This window comes from Sander lucioperca, chromosome 14 (genome assembly GCF_008315115.2).
Source record: "Sander lucioperca isolate FBNREF2018 chromosome 14, SLUC_FBN_1.2, whole genome shotgun sequence".
Lineage (NCBI taxonomy): Eukaryota > Metazoa > Chordata > Actinopteri > Perciformes > Percidae > Sander > Sander lucioperca.
The window spans coordinates 22,759,067-22,783,404 of record NC_050186.1 but is presented as its reverse complement, the minus strand read 5'-3'; the positions used below and the strand labels follow the sequence as shown (position 1 = coordinate 22,783,404).

The window sequence follows — 24,338 nt, the reverse complement described above, 5'->3', positions numbered from 1 at the left end:
CATTCACCAGTGTCGTCGGGGTGGTCATCATCTGTTATGTTGGCGGCAGAGCCTGCAGCAGGTGCTTCCATGACGCTATTAGTTATTATGTTTTCTTTCTCTTTTTCTTTAGTTTTGGCAATCTAGGAGCAATGATTCGCCAAACCTGAATTTTTGTATGATTTTATTTTGTAGTAACGAAGAGGCTTAGGGCAAATGAAATGGAGATTTTTATGACTCCTGGCTAGGAGGAGAGAGAGTCAGAACTGGTATATCCAGCCCTCAGAAGGAGTTGATTCAGGTGTGGCTCATCCTGCTGACACACCTCGGCTACTCTGCTAGTACCATCAAAAGATTGAGTCGTGCTTTTCTGTGTTTTGCTGGGTTTACTGATGTTACAGCTGACATTGTTTTACTATATCAAAATCAAGTAAAAACCAACAGATACTGGGTGTATTAGTACCAATGAAGTGTTAGTCATAACTGAAAATCCAAAGTTGTTTTTTAAAAACATAACAAGGGCTTTCGATTTGGTTTCAATGCCATGCATCACTGTATTTTCAATACGTCTGCCAATGACAATACTTCACTGGTGATTCATCATATTTCGCTCCCTGGATTGCTCTCACTGATTGATTTTAATAAACTGATAAAAAAATACTTAACTAAGTTCCAGATACCTTTCAGTTCATTTAACTTTCTGCTTTCTACTGCAATTTGATAGAGCCTGCATCAAAAAGTGACTCAAACATGTTTTCTCAACTCACTAACACTCACTCTGCTATTATACATCTTAAAATAGCCAATTGAATAGTAGTCAGTGTGTTAGTTGATAGCCCATTTGATACTTCCATACCGCTTTGTTTAATCTTGACTGCTCATCTTGTGGTGTGTTCATGTCATATCAGAAGAAACCGAAAAACAGGATGTTGTTGTGTCAATTTGAAAGTGTTAACACATGTTGGAACACATCCAAAACCAATTGTATTCACAAAATCAATGAATCAATATATATACATATACATACATATACATATATATATATATATATATATATATATATATATATACATATATATAAATATTTTAGGGCTGTCAAAATAATGCGTTAATTTCGATTAATTAATCTGAGAAAAAATAACGCGTTAAAAAAAATAACGCAGATTAATATATTCCATATTGACGTTTGCCGTTCTAGCCACCATTTGACTGTAAAATGAAGGAGGGAGACGAGAATGTGCTGCCTGGATCATTAAGTGGAACATTTACTGTACTTGTAAAATCTTCTTCTTGCCAACCCTGGCTATCGAAATCTGGTGCCACTGATATGTCTGCTCTTCTCTCTGATGCTCTGAAGACGATATAGGCAACACAAACACCGCTGCACGTGACGCTAGTTAACACTATACTCGACAGCAGCTAACATTAACCTACCACTAGCTAGTAGCTGGATTAAACACGGTTAAAATGCTGACAGCTAACGCTAAACGGTGTAAAGTTTGACTGTGTTTTACTGTAGAGGATTCAACACCGGTATGTAACAATCTGCAGCTGCCATCGGAGAAACAACACAGACGGTGCGTTCAAGGAAACTGGTAAACTACAGCCTCGTGGTGCATTTGAAGTTATTGTAAATGTCCCTTTCCCATCTGGTGGTTGTTTTTGTCGTTCAACAGCAATTTACTAGTGAAATAAGTTATTGTTATTGTTATACATTATTATTAAATCATTTAATTTTGACCATATGGCCTTAGCAATAAACAAGCCGTTCTTTAATGTCATCGACTGTCGTTTAGTACCCTTTTTTTTTCTTTTCTTTTTTTTCGGTTCAGGCACCGTTAATTATGTATGCGATTAATTTCGATTAATTAATCACAGAGTATGTAATTAATTAGATTTAGAATTTTTTTAATCGATTGACAGCCCTAATATATATACATATATATATATATATATATATATATATATATATATATGTATATATATATATATATACATATATATATATATGTTGTAATTACAATGTTTACTTTCTCCTCATCCACACCTTATGATGCTTGGTGGAAAACACTGAATCTTGCAAATCTTCCCAAATGTCATACTATACTTCCTATGTACTGTATGCATTCAACTGAGATGTTTTTTTTATTTTCCATGTTAGCCATGCTAGCAGCTCTAGGGTTGGCAATGCTCGTCTGTTTGTCACTCACTCCACCACAGAGCTAAATTATTTTAACATCTATTGGATGGATTGCCAATAGATTTTGTACAGGGTCCCCGAGAATGAAGCCACTGATTTTGATTATGCCTTGATTTTTTTATTGATGAGGTTGACATTGGATTTTTTGTATTGGTATATCTATTAGATCCATCCAACTATTGGATGGATTGACATGACATGTGCTACATCTGGCACCATCATTTTGTGTCAAAATGTGTCCAATACAACACCAACATTCAGCAGCATTGAGAATAATGTGGTGATGATCTGCCTTGATAAGAGGTCAAACTTAATCTGACATGGTTTTGATCAGCTAATGTGATGCACATGACTTGTGTGTCCTGCCTGAACTGATATATAAGATCTCAGTGGAGAGAAGCCTTTGGGGTACAAACCACTACAGTGAAGTTGCACAATATCACAAGACTATTTGGATCATAATTAGTTAACATGATGGCAAAATGAAACTCTGATGAAAATAACTGTAATCATATTTTTATTTAGCAATTGTGGAATGCAGTGCAATGCTGTTATATCCCAGGTTTTACCCAATTTACCACATGATCTAGCAGAAAATATTTACATTGAGCTGGAAAAGGGGGAAATCAGTCACGGAACTAACAGACAGCCATCCCCTATGAATTACTCTAATTTATATCATTAACTGAAGGTGGCTATGCCTCTCTGCATGTGAGCTGCTGGGAAGCATTTTCTTTTTCCATCTCCCTCAACAAACTATTCCTTTAAGCTCAGATCCAGTTTCTTTCCAGTCATGCAACATTAACTGCACTTTAAAAAATCAGTAGCTTGATGTTCATTCTCACAAATTAGGCCATTAACGTCATTGGTGTGCCAGGAACAGCACTCACATTTTGACGCAAATGTATCAGTGACGGCTTAAAGAATGAGCTCCTCTTTTAAAACCACCTCAGCGCTTTTAGCATTTTGAAAGGGCTCACTGTGGATCTTCCAGAAAAAAAGATAATCACAAGAGTTAAAAAATAAACTATAAAGCAGCTCCAAAATGAATCTGGACACACCCATCTAACTTTAAAAAAACTGACCACACTCCTCAAGCTTATGTTCACTTTAACCAGTGTTTTATTTCTACACATAAATGACAGCAAAATGAACATGATACTCATATTTATGACTCTTTCTTATGAAAATATAGTACACATCAGACATGTTTTGCCATGTACCAGAGCACCAAAAATATATATAATTGCAACTGTGAAAATAGAGATAAAACATCGACTGAAACATAAAAGTCCAATCTGTGGTATATGTGCCTGAAAAAGTGCATACTGTGTAAGAACCAAAGAGAGAGGAGGCCATCAGTGGGAGGGAGGGACTACTGTGTCTGATGGCTACCTTTACAGTGTGGTGAAATTCTCAGCAAACACAAAGGCATTGGGATAAGACTCGACAAAATACAGTTTGGAGTGAGGAGAAATGAAAGCGATTTGTAGACAAATTTGAAATGAACTTCTCAATGCATAACAAAGATCAGTCAAGTTTGATTATGAAGATCAATTCCAACAAACCCAGAAATGACCATTATGATTTTATTCATCTTGAAAACAAATAAATAATTCATGACTCAATGGATAAATTCATGGTTTAGACAACTGACAACAGTGCTTGTACTAAGCCATTATTAACAAATAAATGCTGACAGCGAGTGGTGTGGTAAAGCATCACAGGTCTTTTTTTCTCTTTTTTTCTGTCTTGCAGGTGATACTTTGACACAATGCACAACATATTCACGGTTCATCTCTTTGTATAAGTTATGATACAAATCAATCCAAGAGCTACTCCCAAACAGTTAGTACATGGTTTGCAAATACAATCATCATACAATATTATTTACATCTTAAAATATATTTGTTGAGCAATCGGGTACGAAACATCGCAGTAATACCACTAGATATCCACATAATATGTAAATACAATTTTTTTGTACTTCCCACTTAGAAAAAAAGGACAAGTCACCTTTTTTATTTATTGAGGGATTAGGAAACATACATAAGTGGACCATTCTATAACCAGAGGCCAGTGAGAGGTACTGTGTTACAATACACAAAGAAAATGTCTTACAACAAGATGGCACATCAGTATTTTTCTCCACAGTGATATAAGCAAACATATTAGGGCTTCAGACACTATTTCTTACACTCCCCATCACTTTGTAATTACTTAGACACTACAAAGCTTCTGCCATTTTTAGACAAGCAATACAACAACCAGGTGTTAAATTAGAAACAAAGGAGCGACTGCTGATGGAAAATGTGGAGAGGTATCAAAGCCTGTCAAAAAAGACTGCTATACAAATCATATTATGTGATAAGCATAGGCTCTAGGTGAGGAGAACTGTGTTCCTTCAGCCTAACTTCAAAAGGCTCTGTAAGCTGGGCAAACATCCTCTCTCATTTTCACAGGGCCAGCTTGACCCTGGCAGCCCTGCGCAGGCATACCTGACAGTGACAGATGAGGCAGTGTGTCGAGGAGGAGGGGTGAGGGGGCGGTGGGAGTCCCAGAAAGGGATGGCTGCCACCCCCAGGAGAAACTCTGACTCATTGGCCTCGGCTTGTTGCCAGTCAGTGCTGGCCACCCCTGGGCCAGGGGCAGCCACTGTGAGTACACATTTTCACACCTGGACAAATAGCTAGACAGGCCAGGAAAAGCAGCCCACCCATCCCTACCTCTCTCCCTGCCCACCTTCTACTTTTCCGCTATCCAAGAACAGTCTATCTGGGGCACCATGGGCTGCCTTCTGACCTACAGTCCTTCTTTCCCTTCATTTATGATCCCTCTCTTTGCCACTTCTCCTGTCCTCGGATGGCTGTGTACAAATATTCCTTTTGCCTTACACTGGTCTCTTGAAACATAATTTGCTATATTATGGATTCATGTATTTGACCATTATATACTTGGTTCTCTTTTCACAACTCCTAGTATGTATGGCTAATGTGTGCATTTAAAAAAAATAAGCAAATAAAGAAAAAGATAAACTTTACATTCTGGTTTTAAAAGGAAATAAAAAGATACACTGCACTCAGTAACATTTGAACATGTGGTGAATCCTCATTGGATGCAAGCAGTGTCCATCTACACTTAATGACCAATGAGACAAGTTATTGTGTGGTTGTGGGCCTGTATGTCTGATCAATGCTTGACAAAATGACAGTTTCGACTCACAACCAATAATGTTTTTGTTTATAACAATGTAAAAAATAACTTACATGGACATTAAATATAACTTAAAAAAGTATAACACTCTCAATAAATATTTCTACTATTTACACCATTGTTATGAGATGCACAAATGTCACTAAAATACCAAAAATATAGAAGCAGCAAACATTACAGGCATGAGGTACAGCAAGGGATCCTGTGATGACTACAGTAGAGAGGTGATGTCCTCATCCAATGCGTAATCTTATACTTCCTTCCATGAATATCTTGGGTAGCTATGGCTTATGGGTACCTTCTCCAATATTAAGAATATCATTTTTCAAGTTGACATGCAGTCACATTCTGTAGCCTTTCTGATAGTAATAACTATCAGCTGTTTTGGTATCCAGACATTGACTAATAAAACAAGTAATGGTCGAGGAGGATATTTTTAAGTTAGTCAAAGTATGTGGAAGCAATGGCAGGTTATGTCCACTCAGTTTATAGAATGAAGGGAAGGACCCAATGACAAATTTCGGATTCATCCATTCAAACGGCTTGAATGGTTCTCCAGTGACCTCAATGGCAGATGATTAACCCCAGTACTGCATGTCATTGGCTTAGTGCAGTGAATGAAGGTCAGTCTCTCCCCACTGGTAACAGTTCTATGTAAAGCAGCAGTATCTGGAGTACTAATATTACATATAATTTGATAATATCAACATAAAACAAGTCTCTTTTTTTTCTTTTTTACAAGGGCTATATATGTTTTCATATCAAGTGTTAAATGCAATATTCGTAGATGATGTAGCCTTCACAACGTCCTTACAAAGTTTCATATTTCATAAAAGTTACAGTCTCTCAAGAGTCCCTTTTAATGGGAATTCCTTCATTTAAGCTTTCCCCTCCCCTTTGACATCTCTTGGTTTCTCTGCCAAAATGTACATGTTTTACCTAAGATGATGTACTACACACATCAGGGCAACTAATTTGCAGTCTAGCTAGACCTTAAATACACTTCTAAACATAATGTGTTGATGTGTACCCTATTTGTCTTTTGGGGGAATGGATGGATGGAGGGATGGATACATGGTTTATAGTGATAATACCTCCCTACTTCATTGATAACCTCTAATGCAAAGTCAGTTTAGGTTGGAGAGGAGTATATGTTCAGAAACAAATAAAACACTAATGACAGGAAAGCTAATAGCAACACAGGGAGTCAAATGACCGAATATCATAACATACAGTTTGTTTCAGATCACCATTCTGACAATAGCAGCTTCTAAACATTTTTGAAAGATATACTTTTTCTTCTTACATGGAAACTAAAAAAGTGCAGTAACTGAGGTCAATAATACAAACACTGATTAAATATGACATTTTGTAAAAATGAAATACATGAAAACAAAAACAAAAACAACTTTTTCAACGCTCCTGTCCATCAAGAACATATAATAATATTTACATGATATTTTTTATTTTTCTTTATTATTATTTGGTGGAAAATAATACCTTCTCACGTTCTCTGCATGTTGTTGTAGTTCTTCACTAATATTGGTTTTAAAATGACATGAAATTGAAATTGAATGAAATAACTCATTACATTACATTGCCACTTGAGGATGATCTGGAATGCTATAGCAGCATAATATGAGTCTGAGGGACTGTGCCATTGGCCCAAATTAAATGAAGTCGTAATCATGCTGATTGTAACCACAACTATGTTTGCAGCTGACTAAGAACAGCAAAATGTAGGTAAATATGCCACGCAGCCTTAATTGTCAAAATGTGCATGAAAAAAAACTAGTGTACATGTGTCTAGAATGAAGAATAACAAAATACAAAGCTATTGTAGCAGCCATATCATCTATTGAAGTTAATTGGTGGGGACGGACACCCGAGTTCACAATACTGAAAAGTGCTGATCAGAACAACCATGGGCACTTTTTTACTGCAGAGACAAATGTAACGGTTAAATGAATTACTTAAACACTAGACCCAGCAGAGAATCTTAGGGACCTTTGATCATATTGTGACTGCAAGTGCTGTGTTGACATATACATCTAAATGTCATTTTCACGTATAGCATTGTTGCCTGCAGAGCTTCAGCTGAGGGTCCAATACTACTGGGAGGGGAGAGAATGAGAGATATGTGTGTCAGATGTGGTCCCCTTCCTCCGATACTGATTCTCACTAAGAGCTATGGCCTGTATCCAGCCCTTTAATGCTGTACTCTTGCGTGACTCTGCTGTGCAGTACTGTGCGATCCAAAAAGCCACAGACTCCTGACAAGCATTGACTACATTCTGAACAGGGCTGGGGTCATTTTATTTTCAGTTTAAACATTTTTGAATCTGTGCTTGAGGTAACAATCTGATTAAGCACTATGAGGGAGGAGTTCAAACTGAAACTAAAATCACACCAAGCCGAAGTGAGGTGTTAACGATGACATTCTTTAAGTTGTGGTCAATGTATGTAGTATTTTTCTTGAGCAGTTGGGTTAAACGGGAATGACGTGAGGTTCTGGGTTTTTTAAGGTTTTTAGTGCATTTCATATGTGGTGTTTTCAACATGTATTCTCTGAAAGTATTATGGACTAAAATGCAAGTGTGAATGAATGCTATAAAGAGATACTGTAAGCAGCAAGGCAGACAAAGCTGTCTAACCCTATTAGATATGATGATATGAAGATGGCAAGTAGCAGCAAACACAGTAGCAGAAGCCATGCTAAAAATGTTTTAATTATGCATTCAGGATTTTGATCTAAGTATAAAATTGTCTTAGGAAATTGTGTATGTGGTTGGTCAACAATTAGTTGCCATTTTTTGTGTGTGTATGTGCATTTTATTTTGGCTTTTGTGTTGAATATGTGGCTTAAAACAATATGGCTGTCTCATTCCCCACCAAGCTAGGAATAACCTCTATAGCCTCTGATGTGCCTATGAAGAAACACTTCACTGAAAAGGACATCAAGATTCAGGATGTCTGACCAGTATGAGACCAGGAATGATATAAGCACAATCGTCTAGCCCCCCAGAAAAAATGTTGAACATGCCTTCAAAGTGTCTGAGGATTATTTTTTTTAACATTTGTCTTGATTTCCTTCATATTTGCAAAATACAGAGCCAACATCAACATAATCCCCCACTTGCACATTTTGATTTACCTTTGGTTCAATCATGTGATTGTAGAGCAAGGTCACTAAAATAGACACTAAAGCCAGCACAAAACTGAACAAAAGGCATGCTACCTAGGCTTGGTTATGTTTTTGTTTAGGTTTTTTTTGTTTGACATGAAAATACATGAAAAGTCTGTTTCATGTATTTTTTTTTCTCTCCTTGCTATATATGTTGTTTTTTTTTAAATGATATTGCAGGGTTACTTTCCTTTTAGCTGAGAAATGAAGTTTTCTGTGGAGTCTCATGAGTCCCATCCTCTATTCTAGATCTTTCTGTGATGTGGAGGCAGAGGCCTTTCAGCTGGTTGGGGTTGCAGTATGAATGGAGAGGTATGCCTGTTAAGCAGCATGTGCAGGAAATTGGAGGCCGAGAGGAGGATGAAGGAGGGGTCTGCCTCGGCCACTCTGGCTGTGTCGTGTTGGAGCAAGGGTCCTGGGACGTTGAACAGAGGTCCCTCCTCAGGTTGGTCACCCCAGGGAATAGACATGTTCATCCTTTCTGTTCTCTATAGCATTCAGATCCCGACAGGAGCACTCATCCCGTATGTCACAGGACATGGGGAATGGAATCACCTGGGTGGGAGAGAAAAAGATACTTGCATTCATAAAGCTCTCCTTTCAAAAATATAAAACCTGCTATTTTTACTGCTATGGTTTAGGTTTGGCTATGTTAAAGTACAAAAATAATGTGGCTAAGATTATGGAAAGATCATGGTTTTTTCAACCTGGACCCTATTTTCCCATGTTTTTGTGTGTAAGTGACTGATAGGAACAACAATCTTTGACATTGGTCCAGTATTAAGTGTGAACACTATAACCGGCAGCCTTGAACCGTGCTGCAAAGTAACCGTATGGGGCAAATGTGCATTATCAGTTAGCGTCCACTAGAAGTGCTGTTTTTGCAACTGAAAGGCTTAGATTATTATTCTGTTTCATTATTATATCTGACAACTTTATGGAAAGGATCCCTACAGAGATAGACCTTTGTAAGACTCTTTAAGACCTTTCTGTTTAACCAGAAACAGCTCAGAGGTCGCTAGCGCTAAACCCATCAGACTCCATTTAAAAAAACAATACTTTTAGTGTGTATAAAGCCAACATATTGTCACATGTAAATTGGTAAACTGTGTTTATTTAAACCAAAACTAGAGTTGTGATGGTTGGAAAAGTAGAAAGGTTTTATTTAGTTTCTGTCGACTTTGAATGAAGTGTATTTTACGATGAAAAAAAAGTTACCCTTTAAGGTTAGGGACCTTTTTTGTCATGTTTCCATGTCATGATTTTTTTAAAACAACGTTGACTGTCCATTGGAAGTGGACCCTAACAGTCTCCCTTGTTAATCCAATGTTTAGTTGACTCATCCATCCACACCGACTTCCTCCCTCTGTGGATGTTGTCACTCTATATTAAAGTCACTTGAGTTTTTGCTTTGCTCCCATCATAATTACTATGGCCACAGGAGGCCTTTTTTCACATGTACATAGAAATGTCCTTTTAAGGCACTTGCTAAAATAACTGATTCTGTATTTTTTTTGTGGATGGACATTCTAATATTTTCCCAAATGTTGTAATGGTGCCACCACTCAATTAGTTCGAATGGAACATGTGATCAAAATTTTAGAAAAAAGTATGAATTGAAATATTTTTTAATTATATAATAACCAGTGGACATACACCACCTAGCTTTACCCATCTCACTCTCTGTCAGATGCACACACACATATACACACACATGCATGCACACACACGCACGCACGCACACACACACACACACACACACACACACACACACACCCAACCTAGCCCACTCTCTTTCTCTCTCCTAGTAGTTGATGTAGACCAGATTCGGCATGGTTCTCATTAGGTCATTTGTCTCATTTTGTAATGGGTACACAAACTCTGTGTACACAGTGTACCTAAACTCAGAGCTAAACTGTCAGTCACTGAAGCCTAGTGTTGCCAATACTGTGGCATCAATTTAGAACGACAAAAGACGAAGAAATTGTGTTGGAGGTGTGCAGTTAGAAAAAAATAATGGACACCTGACAGCCAATGAGAAGCAAAAATTCTTGTCATGGTATGAATGTATATATGTATATATGTATGTATATATATATATATATGTGTGTGTGTGTGTGTGTGTATATGTGACTGTCATACAGTATAAAAGAAATAATGTTTTTTTTTTCCTTTACCAAAAGTTTACTTGAAGTCCTAGTAGAAAGTGTTTTGGTGCATTTGGCATTCTTACAGACACATAAAATATCACAATCTCAGAGAAATCAATATCCCAGTTTATCTGATAGTCTGATGTCAAAGTGAAATACTGTAGGTGTAAATAGCTGTGGAAGATCACTGGCCATTGCCCCTGGTGTTTGACGTCATTGGATAACGTTGGCAATGCGTCACCAGCACCAGCTGCTGCTGCCTTTTCTGCTTGCCTCTCGGGGGGCCAGCTTCAGCTGTTTGGGTACACAAAATGTGTCCAGGCCAAACAAGGAACACATGTGGTCCAAGTCATGGAAGGCAGGCAGCAAACCAAGGGCATGTCTGCATTTGTGTCCTGGTGGCTTATCAGATCAATCTGTGGGGGCCTGCAGTGTTGCTTTTTCTTGTTAGGGCTGAGTGGTATTGCCTTTTTTGCACAATGGATCTCTGTATACAATGTAAATGTAACAACAATACTGGCCACTGTAACCAACACAGCGACTTAGTTGACATCGTGCCTCATGCCAAACACAGCTATTAGTTCAATGTTATTAGTGAAAGCTGTCTGGCTGCCATGGGAGGAGTCATTTCTAGGGGAGGGTCATGGGGGTTATTATTTGAATATGTAGTGGCTGTATAAGTACCCAGACTACTACTGTAATGCCATCAAACAAATTGCACCATGAGCTAATACTATCTGGTAGGGTTAGTCAGGTAATTATTTAATGCATTAGCATTAAAATGAGAAAGTAATGAGAATGTCCCATCCACAAAGATGCATCCATGATAATGTGTCCCTTATATTCACCATCAACGTCAATGTTTGGGACTTTGAAGCTGACTCACTCACAATCTCCAAGTCTGTTTAGAAGAGATTGTTTAGTGCTGTGTTGCAAATTTGACATATTTATCTAAAAACACATCTTCTAAGATTTAAAATAAATAAATAAATAACGAGCCCTTCTCATAACATATCACTTTCTTTTAGTTTTGCTAAAAGTATGTCATGAAATTGGGCACATTTTTCTTTGAAAAGCAGTGTAAAATAAATGTAAAATGTTATAGTTGGTGGTAAACGCACACAGGAAACACCACCAATAGTTTGTGAGAGTCAGTGATTTGTTGACAGCAGGTCTGTGGAAGGACATGGGGGAGCATGTTAGTCAATGAGGAGCAGTGACGCAGGCTCCCCTTTGAAATGGGGTATAAAATAAGTTGTTTGTGTGTGTGTGTGTGTGTGTGTGTGTGTGTGTGTGTGTGTGTGTGTGTTCCTCATGTGAGGGCCTGGTGGGCAGTGCCCAGACTCCTCTGAGAAAATGAGGCCTACATGTGACGACTTTACAAGCCGAGGGCCAGACACACTTCAGAAACAGCTGTCAACCGCATGAACAGTGTTTCCACCAAGAACATGGGGCTCCTCGCTCCCACCTGACTCTTTCTCAGTTTAATTACACTATCTCTCAGGTTCACACCACTTTCACCTTGTCTCCTTAGAGTCTCTTACTTGCTTTATTACTCCTCTCTCTTGCAGCACACATTCCCATTACCCTTCCCACTACACCTCACTTCCCCTCCAAGGCCACTTCTGTTTATCTCTCTATCTAGAAAATGATGGTGGGTGGCAAATTTGACATGGTTTCCTTTGACCTTGACCTCCAGGGTGGCTGGGCCAGCTGCCACATCTGGCCCTGACTTGAGGGTTCTCTCAGGGTGGCTGGGAAATGGGACTGGCTGGCCTTGTGGGCCTGGGGGCCCTCATGCTGCCTCTATGTCCCAGGGCTGGGGGAGGACACCCGCTAACTGCAACATGAAAGCCCTTCTGGAGAATGCAGACCTTGTCAGAGCACCATCCTTCCATCTCAGGAACAGGTCAAAATAACACAAAGTTCCTCTGATTTTTGAGTGTGCAGTATGTGCGTGTCAGCCTGTGCTTAAAGGGAAGAAGGTGTGTAAGGGCGCTGACACACAGAGCCGATTATCGGCCGTAGGACCATCTGGCGAGGTCGGTGACTCGAGTCTGTTCGGTGTGTCCCGTGCCGTCACCTGCCCGAGGAGCCGTCGGCCTTCATTTGGGCCGACCCGACATGTTCAGTCGGAGACAGGGCAGTCGGGACTCACCCGAAATGGTGAGTGGATGAGCCGCTCAAAATCTGACGAAAATCTTTTTAACGGACCTTTGTTGATCTGAAATGAAGACAGATTCAGCAACTGCATGACCTATTTCTCGCTTAAAATGTTTTCAGAAACACGTTTCGGTGAACTATTTTAGTACAATATGAGATCGTATTCTGAACAAGCCGCCATGACAGTCTGGCTGTGAATTTCCGGAGAAAGACCCACGTGACACATTCGTCCAATCAGCTGCCGGTTTTCATTTTCTGGGAAACAATCATAGACTGTTAATAGAAACAATACAGAGAAGCGCCGCCTGCTGCTATGGAGACGTATTACGTTTCACGCACGCGCAGAGTGTACGCTCAAGTCGGCGTCGCCTCAGTGTGTTTTGAGGCATTTTTTGGACCTCTGGGACCCGACTGATCAGTCTGACTGCCTTTTCTGCCGACGGTCGGCCGTCTGGTTGGTGTGTAAGCACCTTAAGGGGCACAGGCCTGGGGTAGGGCATCTAGGGATATACAGTATAACACACTATTCATTAGCAAGTAACAGTTAATATTAGAGTGAATTACAACGAGCAACAATTTTGTCAGTCTTCAGGGAATATAGTATAACTTTGTTTTTACTAAGATAGTTTTTTTAATATACATTAAAAATATATATATATATATATCCTTTTACAATGCAATATTCTCTGTCCACATGAGTTAGGAAACAGACAATACAAAGCACTGCAAAGCAAAACGGAACGTATAGGAACACAAACAGTGAGCTTTGCTTGCACCTGCAGTCTCATGATTCCAAACAACCTTGCACGACAGAACTGTCACTTCGGTCATGGCGTATCACAAAAATTAAAATCAATAGTCAAACTAAATCAGTCACTTGAACCATTGAGTAAAGAGGATATCGTCTTTGAGGAAAAAATATTTACTGTGTATATAAAACTTGAACAGACATCTGAATGAGAGATACAGAAAGAAACACAGTTAGAAGAGAATGTTTAATAGATACGATTAGAACGGAGAAGAGCAATTTAAGAGCAAAATAACATACCTGAGTTTGGCAAAATAAGTGTAAGCACTTGGCATCAGCAAACAGCTAAACCCCCTAAAAACTGTGGGGAGTTGATGTATTTTGCCCCTTCCACCCTCAGCCCCTACTCCCCAAACACAGATACACACAGAAAAGTTAGAAAATAAGAAGTTAAGAAAGCAAATCTTAATGCCATGACCAAAAAGTCCCTCTACTATATGTGCGGGCGCCTGCACCTATCTGTGCCTCGGCCCCTTCCTCCCCTTTAACTGCCCTGGCAGAGCCTTGGCAATGGGAAATAAAGTCAAGTTAGCCGCCCTCATACATTTAAAAAAAATAAAGAGCTGTTGCATGTGCTTTTGGCGTGAATGTGAATATTTGATGTAGAACATGTTAAAGCAGAAATTGAGAGAACAAAAATAATATTAATAATCACTGATAAATACCATACAATCCCTCTATATCTATACATCTGTACAAGCTTCAAAAGATGGTCTGTTTGGAATTTGATTTGTGGGGATTATATAGAAATAACTTAAATGTAAATCTGGTTAGCCAAAAACCCAGAGAAGAGAATTACATTTTGGTTGTTATTTTGAAAGGGCTTTGTCTACGTGAATCCCCAACAGAGACAGAGAGGTTAAGTGGTCAGCTGTGGTTATCATGGACCATCAGCTTAGACACAAACATCAATCATGACACATAGCAATCGCATATTAAGCATACTTGTGCCAGACTCAGAGTTGTAAACAGGGGTGAGGGACAAGGAGGGATCTGGGCACTTACCCAAGACCCCACCGCCAATGTAGACAGAAAAACCTACAGGCACATTTAGAATTTTTTTTTTTTTAAAAGCTCAAGCCGTATAACTATATAATCGATGCCCTCTGCGTACTGCTACCAGCGTCCAAGAAAGGAATTCCGTCTGAACTAGGGGGGCTACAAAAAGGGTCTTGCACAGGCAACCCTCATACCCTTGCCTTCTCTCCTCCCTGCCTCTCCAAATTCAGCCAACAGCTTGCAACTATTAAGGGGAGATCCTGTGGTGACCTTACGTGCAGCCAGTCCTTGCACCTTCAAAGCTCCTGGGGTGGAATAATACACAGCAAGTCATCCAGAACTTCTTATTACACAAATCTCTACCGAAATAAAAGACGAGAGCAGCATTTGCTGGGAAGGGGAGTAAAAGTAAACGTGCAGCAGAGTTCCATTGCTTTTCAGAATACTGCTCTTTTTCTCTTAGTTATTCAGCTTTTATCTGAAGTTGACAAGAAAAAAAGAGAAAATGAGAAGCAGGAGGAACCTGGCAAACTTTAATAATTGATAATAACCTAATTCCTACAATAGTATTTAGGCTTGTTGGGAAAAAGTAGAAATTGTCCAAATTTTGTACCTTGAAGACATTTTAATACAATCCAGAAATTATAATTTTTCATATTGCGCCACTGAATAATTTCAGATTTGAGAGGCATGGTGTTTGATGTTGGCAAAAACTATAAATAATAATGCAACTGCTGTAAGGAAGTCACTTAAGCATCTTCTACTAAGGAAGGGTAAGCAGATGTTTTCGTCAGTGTGTTGTGGAATGAAGACATAATAATAGTATGAACAGTTGGTTTTAGGTCACAGAGTGAACAAGTGAGGCAGATTAGGATTTGTTTTAACTGTTGGACTCTTTAGACGGACTAATAGGACAAAAGGATAGATGACTCTGGATGCCGAGGGCAAATGTAAGTGTTGTAAAATTTAATTTTGCCCTGTCCTTAATTCCCTTTACCTCATTACCAAAGATCAGAGGGACAGAGATGTAAAAGGTTTTGGCAGAGGCACAAATGAGAGGTGTGTGTGCATGGATCATATCATATCAGTGTTCTCATGTGCTGTGTTACAACACAGTGGGGATACCAACTGTGAACAAGATTCCCACTGAGTCACCAAACCTCTTGTGCATAACACCCAGTGGCTGATGTGTCTGTTTGCGTGCTGTATGTGTGTGTGTGTGTGTGTATATGTGAGAGTGTGAGAGAGTCTGTGAGTGAGACAGAATGAGAAAGAGAGAATGTGAATGAGTAGCTGACAGTGAATGAGTAGGAGAAAGACTGAATGAGAATGAGTAAGTGAATGAGAGTGAGAGGGGGAAAGAAGGACTTGGTACATTAGTGGTTTATCCTCCTTACTTATTTAGTTACTTGACAAACAGTATACACTAAGTTAATTAGGTACACCTAGCTACAACTGTTGCAGTCTAAAGTCCTGCAATAAATCATAGCTTCATGAGGTGTTGATTTAACTGTATGGTCATTTTGGATGATGTTGAATTGTATTACGTTAAACTGACAGATGTTTCTATCATTTTGTTCACCCCATTTACATCAGTGAGGATGGCAAAATAAGAAATACACCTCTCTGTATAATATAATATGTGGTATTGTGACACCACGCCCCTTTGTTCCTACTGAAAATCTTTGAAAAAGGGTCACAAATATATAGTTTAATTTCTCAAAATAATTATTTCCTAAAACAACTCAAATTTTGTTTTTATCAAACATTATTTAACAGGATTAAGTAGTGCATTTGTTTGGGATGATTTTCATTCCTTTACACCCACCTAGAAAAAAAATCTTTAAAGGAGTCACTTCTCAAACAATTAAATGCAATCCATGTCCATAAACAACTGAATGTATTATTTGCACTTTCCATAAATATATGTTTGCTATAGATGAGCAGGCCTATAAAATAATCTGTAAGAACACAATATAGTATTTGTCTGTATATAATATAAATGCTAGGACCAGCAATAAATGCAGATAGTTCATAGTTGACATCAAATCACCTCCGCTGTTAGCCTAGAAATCTAGACGCACAGCGGCAGCAAATTTAATTTGCAGCCAGGGGGGTCTAGGCACTCTCCGTTGGCTTGCGAGCTGGAAAAAACAAACTCTAGTCAGGCCAATCACATCGTGTATAGAGTCGGTGGACGGGCTTATGGCTGCTGCTGCTGGGAACAGCGGTCTTCTGGAAGACTTGGAGTTAAGCTTTTCTTTGAGAAAAGAACAAAGAACGACACTGAAATCATTCTTAAAAAAGGAAGATGTGTTCGGAGTTTGATAAAAATGTAATCTATCAACTAGCTTCGCTACCTTCTTCGTTGCTCTGCCTGGTTGTAGCGCTATCCTATTGCGTGCAGAGGGAATTTGAAAGACAACCGTTTATCCCGCCCCTCGGATTGAGCCCTGTCAATGGTGAGTTCCCAGACCCAACATCATGATGTGGGTCTGGCTTGTCAGGCTACTCCGCTGTGTCACAGACAACAGAATCTGTAACTACAAAATGTGTTCTGTGTTCAGGAACAATTAAACAAGTTGGGACAAAGTCCTCACTTGTGGTTGGGAGAAGAACATTGATTTCCCGCTAAAGAGGAAAACACTGCCCATCTTTGTCAAATGTGTTATTCAGCAGCTCAGAGGAGGGAGACTGTCATAAATGAGTTACAGACTCCTTTTGGCATATATTGTGTAATTTTGTTTTGGTTTTAAAGGGTTTTAATCCGTCCGTGCCCGCCTGCCACGCATGTGTTCAGTTTAGGAAAAATCAGAATCAGGTGCAAAATACCCTGTTTCTGTTTTTGACAGAGTTGATCAAATAGGGATGACTATGAGGATAGGCTTTAACCAAGAGCAATAAACAACTAAATGCAAGTACCAAAATGATAATAAATATAGAGGAAATTTAAATGTGGACGAAAATATATCAAAGTAATACAACAAGATGAAGTTTTCAGGAAGGTTGTCTAGCTAATTATTTAAAACTGGCATTCTGGTTTATTAGAGTTTCATTTATGTACTTTTATGTATATTAGCCAAAGCATTTAGCGACGTGTGTGCAAGCAAGCGGCATCAATTAGGCGATGGGCTCACAAACAAGCAAGCAAAAGGGATTATATCAAACATCTGGCTTTCCTCTGTTCCCATATCAACGTCACATATCAGCTTAATTCCTTAGTGTTTCCTTTTTGTTTCTCACCCAGTTACTTTCCTTTCCCCTCGCTCCTGGCAGACGATAAATCATATTATGATTGGTTATTTCAGAGCAATCTTTCATATCTTTCCGAATAGTTTCAAGGGGACCTAATAGTGGAAAACACCAGTTAGGCTGCTTTCTTTAAATAATGCCAAGGCAAAATGTCTTCAAGTAGAATTTGGACAAGCAGCCTGGAGTTATTGAGCCCAGCTACAGTATGATTCACTGTATCATACTGTAACAGCCCACTAACTGTTTCAGTGGTTGGAATACTGCTCTTCACACAATCAATATTTGCTTGCGTGATAGAAGTTAGTACCAAGTAGGTACTACCAATTATAAGATGGTTCAGTAACCATGGCCTTCTTTGATGTACAACATTACAAATCCTAACTCTCTTGCTGCTCTATTATCACCCAGCTTAACCTCCTACTGCAGTAAAACAATGAAGGCTCCATTGGGATCTGTCAGTAAAAGTTAGTTATGCAAGTTCTGGCTGAGCCCCTGCACTGGATTGAGGCCAGAAGATGTAGAGATGAGATAGCGTCAATCAACAGCAGCAAAACCACTTCAGGAGTGAGGTCACTTCCCAGCGGGCTGCTCACTGACTTTCCTGCTGCTATTGAACTTAGGATACAATACCTTATATCTGATACTGAAGTCATGGATAAAGGACAAAAACAAATCATGGACCTCTTTCTAGCTGGAGGTTGGTTATGTATGTTCATAGCTGAGTAGCACAGTGCAATCAAATATTTGAAGGATAGTCGATTGGCCACTTCCCAAATCAAATTTTGCCAGACCTATAGGATTTTTTGGTAACTGCAAAAGTCTCAGTGATCTTACTCCTGTACAAGTCTGCCTTGGCCATAATTTAATTGCACCACAGCTTACCTGTCAAATTACCGGACACATAGATGTTGGAGTAATATTGTCTTATTTTTGTGTATTACATATTTCTAACATCCACTAGCCAGGAATAATGCACAGTCTAGTCGAAAATGCACAAAGGACTTGGTGCAAATTTTGTGATTGGAAGCTTTGCAACAGCATAGAGGCCATTTCACAGAAGGTTGAAGATTACATTTTGTGATTAGTAAGTATGAAGTTTTGCATTATTTATTTGCTAGCCCATATGTACAAATCTACTATTTTTAAACATTTTTAATCCTGTATGAATAAATAGCACAAAACGCAGACACAGGGTGTAAATGTCTCTCCCTCTCTCTCTTAAGGCTCCTAGCCAGTCCTTTGTGATTATACGTGAACAAAACTAAAATCACATTTAGTTGTCTTTGGGGAAATATCAGAAATGCTCCTTTTTGTCTTCTTTTTCATTGCTGGCTGGAGAAGCATGTCAATGTCTGTAATTGGTTGACAGGAGCTGGCTGAGTGCCGATGGTACACCTTAGGGAACAAGAGACAAAGTAAACAAACTTGCGCTGTAGCCTACATGTCATGGGCAGACAGCGTGTTGATAGTGGTATTAAAGAGTAAAGACCACGCCAGCAGGGGCGTAGCACAAAATTCTGGGCCCTGTAAAAAAGCATTCTATGGGCCCCTCCCCGCATCCACAGCTATTCATTCTAGCATCTTTTTGGGCCCTCCTTACATGAGGGCCCTGGGTACTCAGTCCCCTTTTTCCCCCCAGTCCGACGCCTCTGCACGCCAGCATCTAACTGGACCAAAGCGTGGTGGTAATGTAAGTTTTTGTTTACTGAAATTTTCAATAAAGTCATGTTCAGAATGACCCTGACTATGACCATGTAAAGTTTCAATATATTTTACTATACAGTTTTTTGAGAATATTAAAGGGAAAAATACCTTTAAAATCCATTGTGTTTATGTTTTAACTCTCATGAAATCTTTTCCTTCAGATGTTTACTGAAATTTTCAATGAAATCCTGTTCAGGGTGACCCCGACTATAACCGAACCAAATCTGAAGTAATTTTACTTTCTCACTCCAAACTAAATTAAAAAGTTGCCAGCCCTGCTGAAAATATGTTGCAGCACATTATTATCAGTAAAACATAAGTCTTAAATGTTGTCAGTGTGTTTATTTTTTGTAAAATTGGTAAAAATGGTAAAATGTTTGGTGATCAATTTTTTGAAGCCCTGGCCCAAACTGGCTGGCTCTCATCCGGGTTCCACCTGCAACCCCCAGAAAGAGCTGTCGAGACAAGTCATGGGACATGATGTAATCTTTAAGATCTGTAAAACATCGGAGACTCTTCTAGACACTTTGTGGATCCGGACGCAATCAAACAAACACACCAAATGGTGCAGTAAAACAAAACTGGTGTGGGTAAACTTTTTGGTGCATGTAATTTTAAAAAGAAAAAGGTATTTCAAGCCCTGTACCAACTCTCCTTTAGGGTACAAGGAGGTACACTTGGGTGATTCTCATTGATATTAAACCTTTGGGAAAACAATGTGGATGTGACCATTTAAAAATTATGCAACATTGTTGTTTGAAAATCTTGTTCCTCTAGCAAGGCCATGCCCTGGTAATTCTATTGCCAATGTCTTTGCAGAAGCAATCACAGGAACTTTGATTGTACTGTGGAAGATGGCGAGATGTCTCTTTTATGTCCTTTTTTCCCAAAGAGGAAATGAAGAGGCTCTCCAGTCAGACACACTGACACAGCCAGTGAGACACATAGACTGCAATATAAGTCCAGCCAGACATACAGATTGATATGCCAGGAGTACAACGAAAGTCCCTTGCCAGATTCACAGAAACAGGCCAGGCCAGAGAAGCAGATGCTGCTGCACAGAAGCTACAATACACTTCCAATCAGTTCCTTTGCCAGCAGCTGGCTTGAAAGAGCCAGAGAAAGCACCTCCTTGACTTAAGAGAGTTGCAACCACAGGGATGACCAAACTTTTTGTCATGCTCAGCTTAACCCGGAGGAGAGCCAGCCAGTTTGTGTACTTGTTGTAGTACCCACAAATGAAAATATAGGCATTTTACACATTAGAAAATTATTGATGAAGTCTGAAAACTCCCACTTTCTTGGATGTGGTATCAGTAATCTGTCTACCAGTAATCTACAAAGCAAAGGAAAGAAGAATCTGTTTAGAGATGTTCCAAGAGGTGAAATACAGCAGTCTTCAACAGTATATGTAGTTGTGGTTTCCATTATACTTACCTTGTGTAGGCAGAAATGATCATTTATAAATGTTAAAGCATGATAATGGCAACCTTTACTAAAAACATGGCAGTGAGAAAATTAAGAAGTCCAAGTTAGTTAGGCAAAGGGAAAGGGTCAAAAATGATCATACGGTATGTAGGAGGTGGGATTTATTCCTAAGCTTTGTGTTTTTCCAGGGTTGGGGAAAAAACACTGACTGGTGATCAGTGTGACCAGAACCAAATCCAACATCATCTCTTTGTCTAAAGACGGGTGAAGTTTATTCTGAGGTACAAGCATGCCACTAACCTTCTTGGTCTTGACAGTGGATTGGCAGCAGTCTCCTCCGTCATAGTTACAGAAGGCTCTGTTGTTGACCGAATCACAGTAGTTGTCTCCCATGAATGGCTATACCAGAGACATCAGAGAGACCGTGTAATTAGTGAAAAACACTGAACGGGAAAGAGCCACCTTTGAACTGGTTGATTATGGTTAAAAGGTGAATTAATAAAGATGCTTGTTCTAGTAGTTCTTTCCTCTTGAGAATTTCAGGGCCTTTTAGAGTCTCTGGATCATTTTACTGATGAATCTCATACAGTCAATTTTCCTCATTTTTCAACGTGACTTTTTAAGCCCTTTGTGGGCCAGAATTGTAAATCAAACTGAGGACACCATAAACTATTCACTTCACTAAATATTCCAATAAGGTGATTTATTGGGTCAGCCCCACCCTCTCCACTTGTTCTACTAATCAGGTTATCCAATTGGCCTAAACTGAGTAGATGATATCATTCTTCCATGATGGGAAGAGGAATTCTTTCACATGTTGTATTCACATGAATGCACCATTTTTAGAAGAAAGACGTCTTATGTTGTAAGAGGTAATAAATCAGTAATTACATCAGATTTCAGCAAGCTAATAAGTGTCAATAAGCCATATCAATTAGTAAACAGCATATCTAACCGGCTTACAAATGCCTAAGGGACTTCTGCTAACAACCACATGTGCACCATGTGCAGAAGGTTGTCCTAAGCAACTGGCATCAGAAAAAAACTCAATGTGGACAGTAACTTGCCAGTGTGTTAAAACACTGCTGTACTTTTAATTTCAACCCCACATCAACTAGCCTGTCGATCTCAGCCCTACCTGAAAGTATGTTAAGATTTATATATCCAAGTGACAAGAGATTCAGTCTTCACCTACAGTACCGTTTGGTCTGAGTGTTTTACTTGTCCAGCCTTTGTGAAATCCATTGTCTGTCCAACTCCATTGGCTAAGCACAGTAAATACAATTTTATGAAACATGTGGAGGCTATTAAGACTGAGATTCAATTGATTTCAAGCTAACTGATCTTTCTTTGGGTGTGTTCTTTGTGTGATGGGGGGTAAGACAAGCATGTCCATGTGTATGTTTTGTGTTATTTTCATGCTTGTATGAATGTGAATGTATCACCATGAAAGTGAAACAATGTCTACACTCAAATTTGGCAACATATTTTATCGGACACATTTCTCATCACTCTGTTTGGTTTGGGATCAAGGAAGGTGAAAGGATCGTATCATAGATGAGACTATTATTCCACAAACACTAACACAAACACAAAAACTAAAATCTAAATAAGGTTGAGCCCTTACCTCACATCCTTTGATACAGTGGAGCAATTCTGGGTGTGGATACCATTTCAGTCCCATTGTACAGACTATACTCTGAAAGGTAACAAAAGTTAAGGTGAGGTTTATATAACTGAGAAATACTGGTGCTTTTAGTGGTTGGGGTAATTTCCCTTATGTGCAGCATTTGAACAACTAAAGTCACATTTCTTAGTTTCGCACGCACGCACACACGCACACACGCACACACGCAAACACACACGCAAACACACACACACACACACACACACACACACACACACACACACCTAACACAGCGAAATGCTGCTACACATGGAGACTTTCATCGTGAATCCTTCTTTGATTTACACTGACCTTTTTCACCTCAGAACAAGGCAGAATAAGTAGATTTTAACAAGATACAACACATTGTTTTTCATAACATGGCGCCAGGGGGGAAAAGAGCTGAGAGAGAGAGAGAGAGAGAGAGAGAGAGAGAGAGAGAGAGAGAGAGAGAGAGAGAGAAATATATTTGCAGAATGTGTGGAATTCCATCCTGTCCTCCCACTGTGCTCTTCATTGAAATGCAACAGAAAACATTAGTGTCGAGGGGAAGTTGGCAGCATTGTAGATAGAACGCATGCCTGCAGGTACCTGAAAATGCATGTGTTCCCATAACTCTGAAGTGGCATGTGTGCCTGTGCTGTGTGGCTATGTCTTCGTATTGTGTGTGTGTGTGTGTGTGTGTGTGTGTGTGTGTGTGTGTGTGTGTGTACAGCATGAGTGTGACCCAGACTTGGATAGTAGTGTGCATGATCAAAAGTGTCATCAACAGCAAAGGACTGTCTGACCTTACAGTAGATGGTCAATTTCTCAGAACCCTATGTCCCAATATCTCCAAAAGTTGACGTGCTTTTCTGTTGCTGCAAACTAAGGTATTTTTCATTTCAGTGCTGTCAGCAAATCAATGCAAAAAAACAAAGATAGGGGTTGAAGGTGGAGAAAGAACAACACAGCATATGAGGACAACTGAGAGCTGCGGGAGTAACAATTCTACTACTGCATAGCAGAATGCAGGGACGTTTGTGTATGCATTTGTGTTCAGTGATCAGTGCTATAGTGGTTAGTTGCTATATGGTGGAAGATAAAGCACATTATTTACTATAACTATTGTACTTTTACTCTCTTTCCTGTGCTCTGCTATGATGATGTCATCCACTTCTTCTCTTCCCCTCTCTCTCATTTTCTCTCTCTCTCACTCTTTTTTTCCTCTCTCAGCAAGGCTGTAAATCATGATAATCCATGATCGTGGCCTGGCCTCACCCCTCACTACGTATAGGATCCTCACCCTCTGAAGCCTCCCTGGGGCGCTGATACCACATAAAAATAGATCCCTATCTCAGCGCCACCACAGACGAGGTCATGTCATGTAGAAAATGACTAATTCCACAGCTAGCCTGACAGGGTAATTTTGCTGATAGAGGGGGAGGAGGGTGCTGGGGGAGCAGAATTGTTAGTTATAGAGGGGCAGGAAAAAGAAGAGGAGAAGGTGGAGGTAGGGAAGAAGGAGATGATTCTAAGTGGGTCACACTAAGAACCAAACTACAACTAGTTTAAAGGCAATAAATCAACATCACTTATTAAGGTGGCCAACA

The 24,338-nt window shown here is 39.4% G+C and overlaps 1 protein-coding gene across 2 annotated transcripts in view; it reads right to left on the bottom strand.

Moving 5' to 3' along the window:
- Positions 1 to 3,283: 3,283 nt before the first annotated feature.
- Positions 3,284 to 24,338, bottom strand: part of pappaa (pregnancy-associated plasma protein A, pappalysin 1a) — a 101,749-nt gene continuing 80,694 nt past the window's right edge. For both annotated transcript variants that reach the window (XM_031277960.2, XM_031277961.2), the window contains exons 20-22: positions 22,708 to 22,779; positions 21,381 to 21,479; positions 3,284 to 9,131 (exon numbers count right to left, since the gene is read on the bottom strand). In XM_031277960.2, coding sequence (XP_031133820.1) covers positions 9,027 to 9,131; positions 21,381 to 21,479; positions 22,708 to 22,779 — 276 coding nt within the window. In that variant the 3' untranslated portion in view covers positions 3,284 to 9,026. The remainder of the gene's footprint in view (positions 9,132 to 21,380; positions 21,480 to 22,707; positions 22,780 to 24,338) is intronic.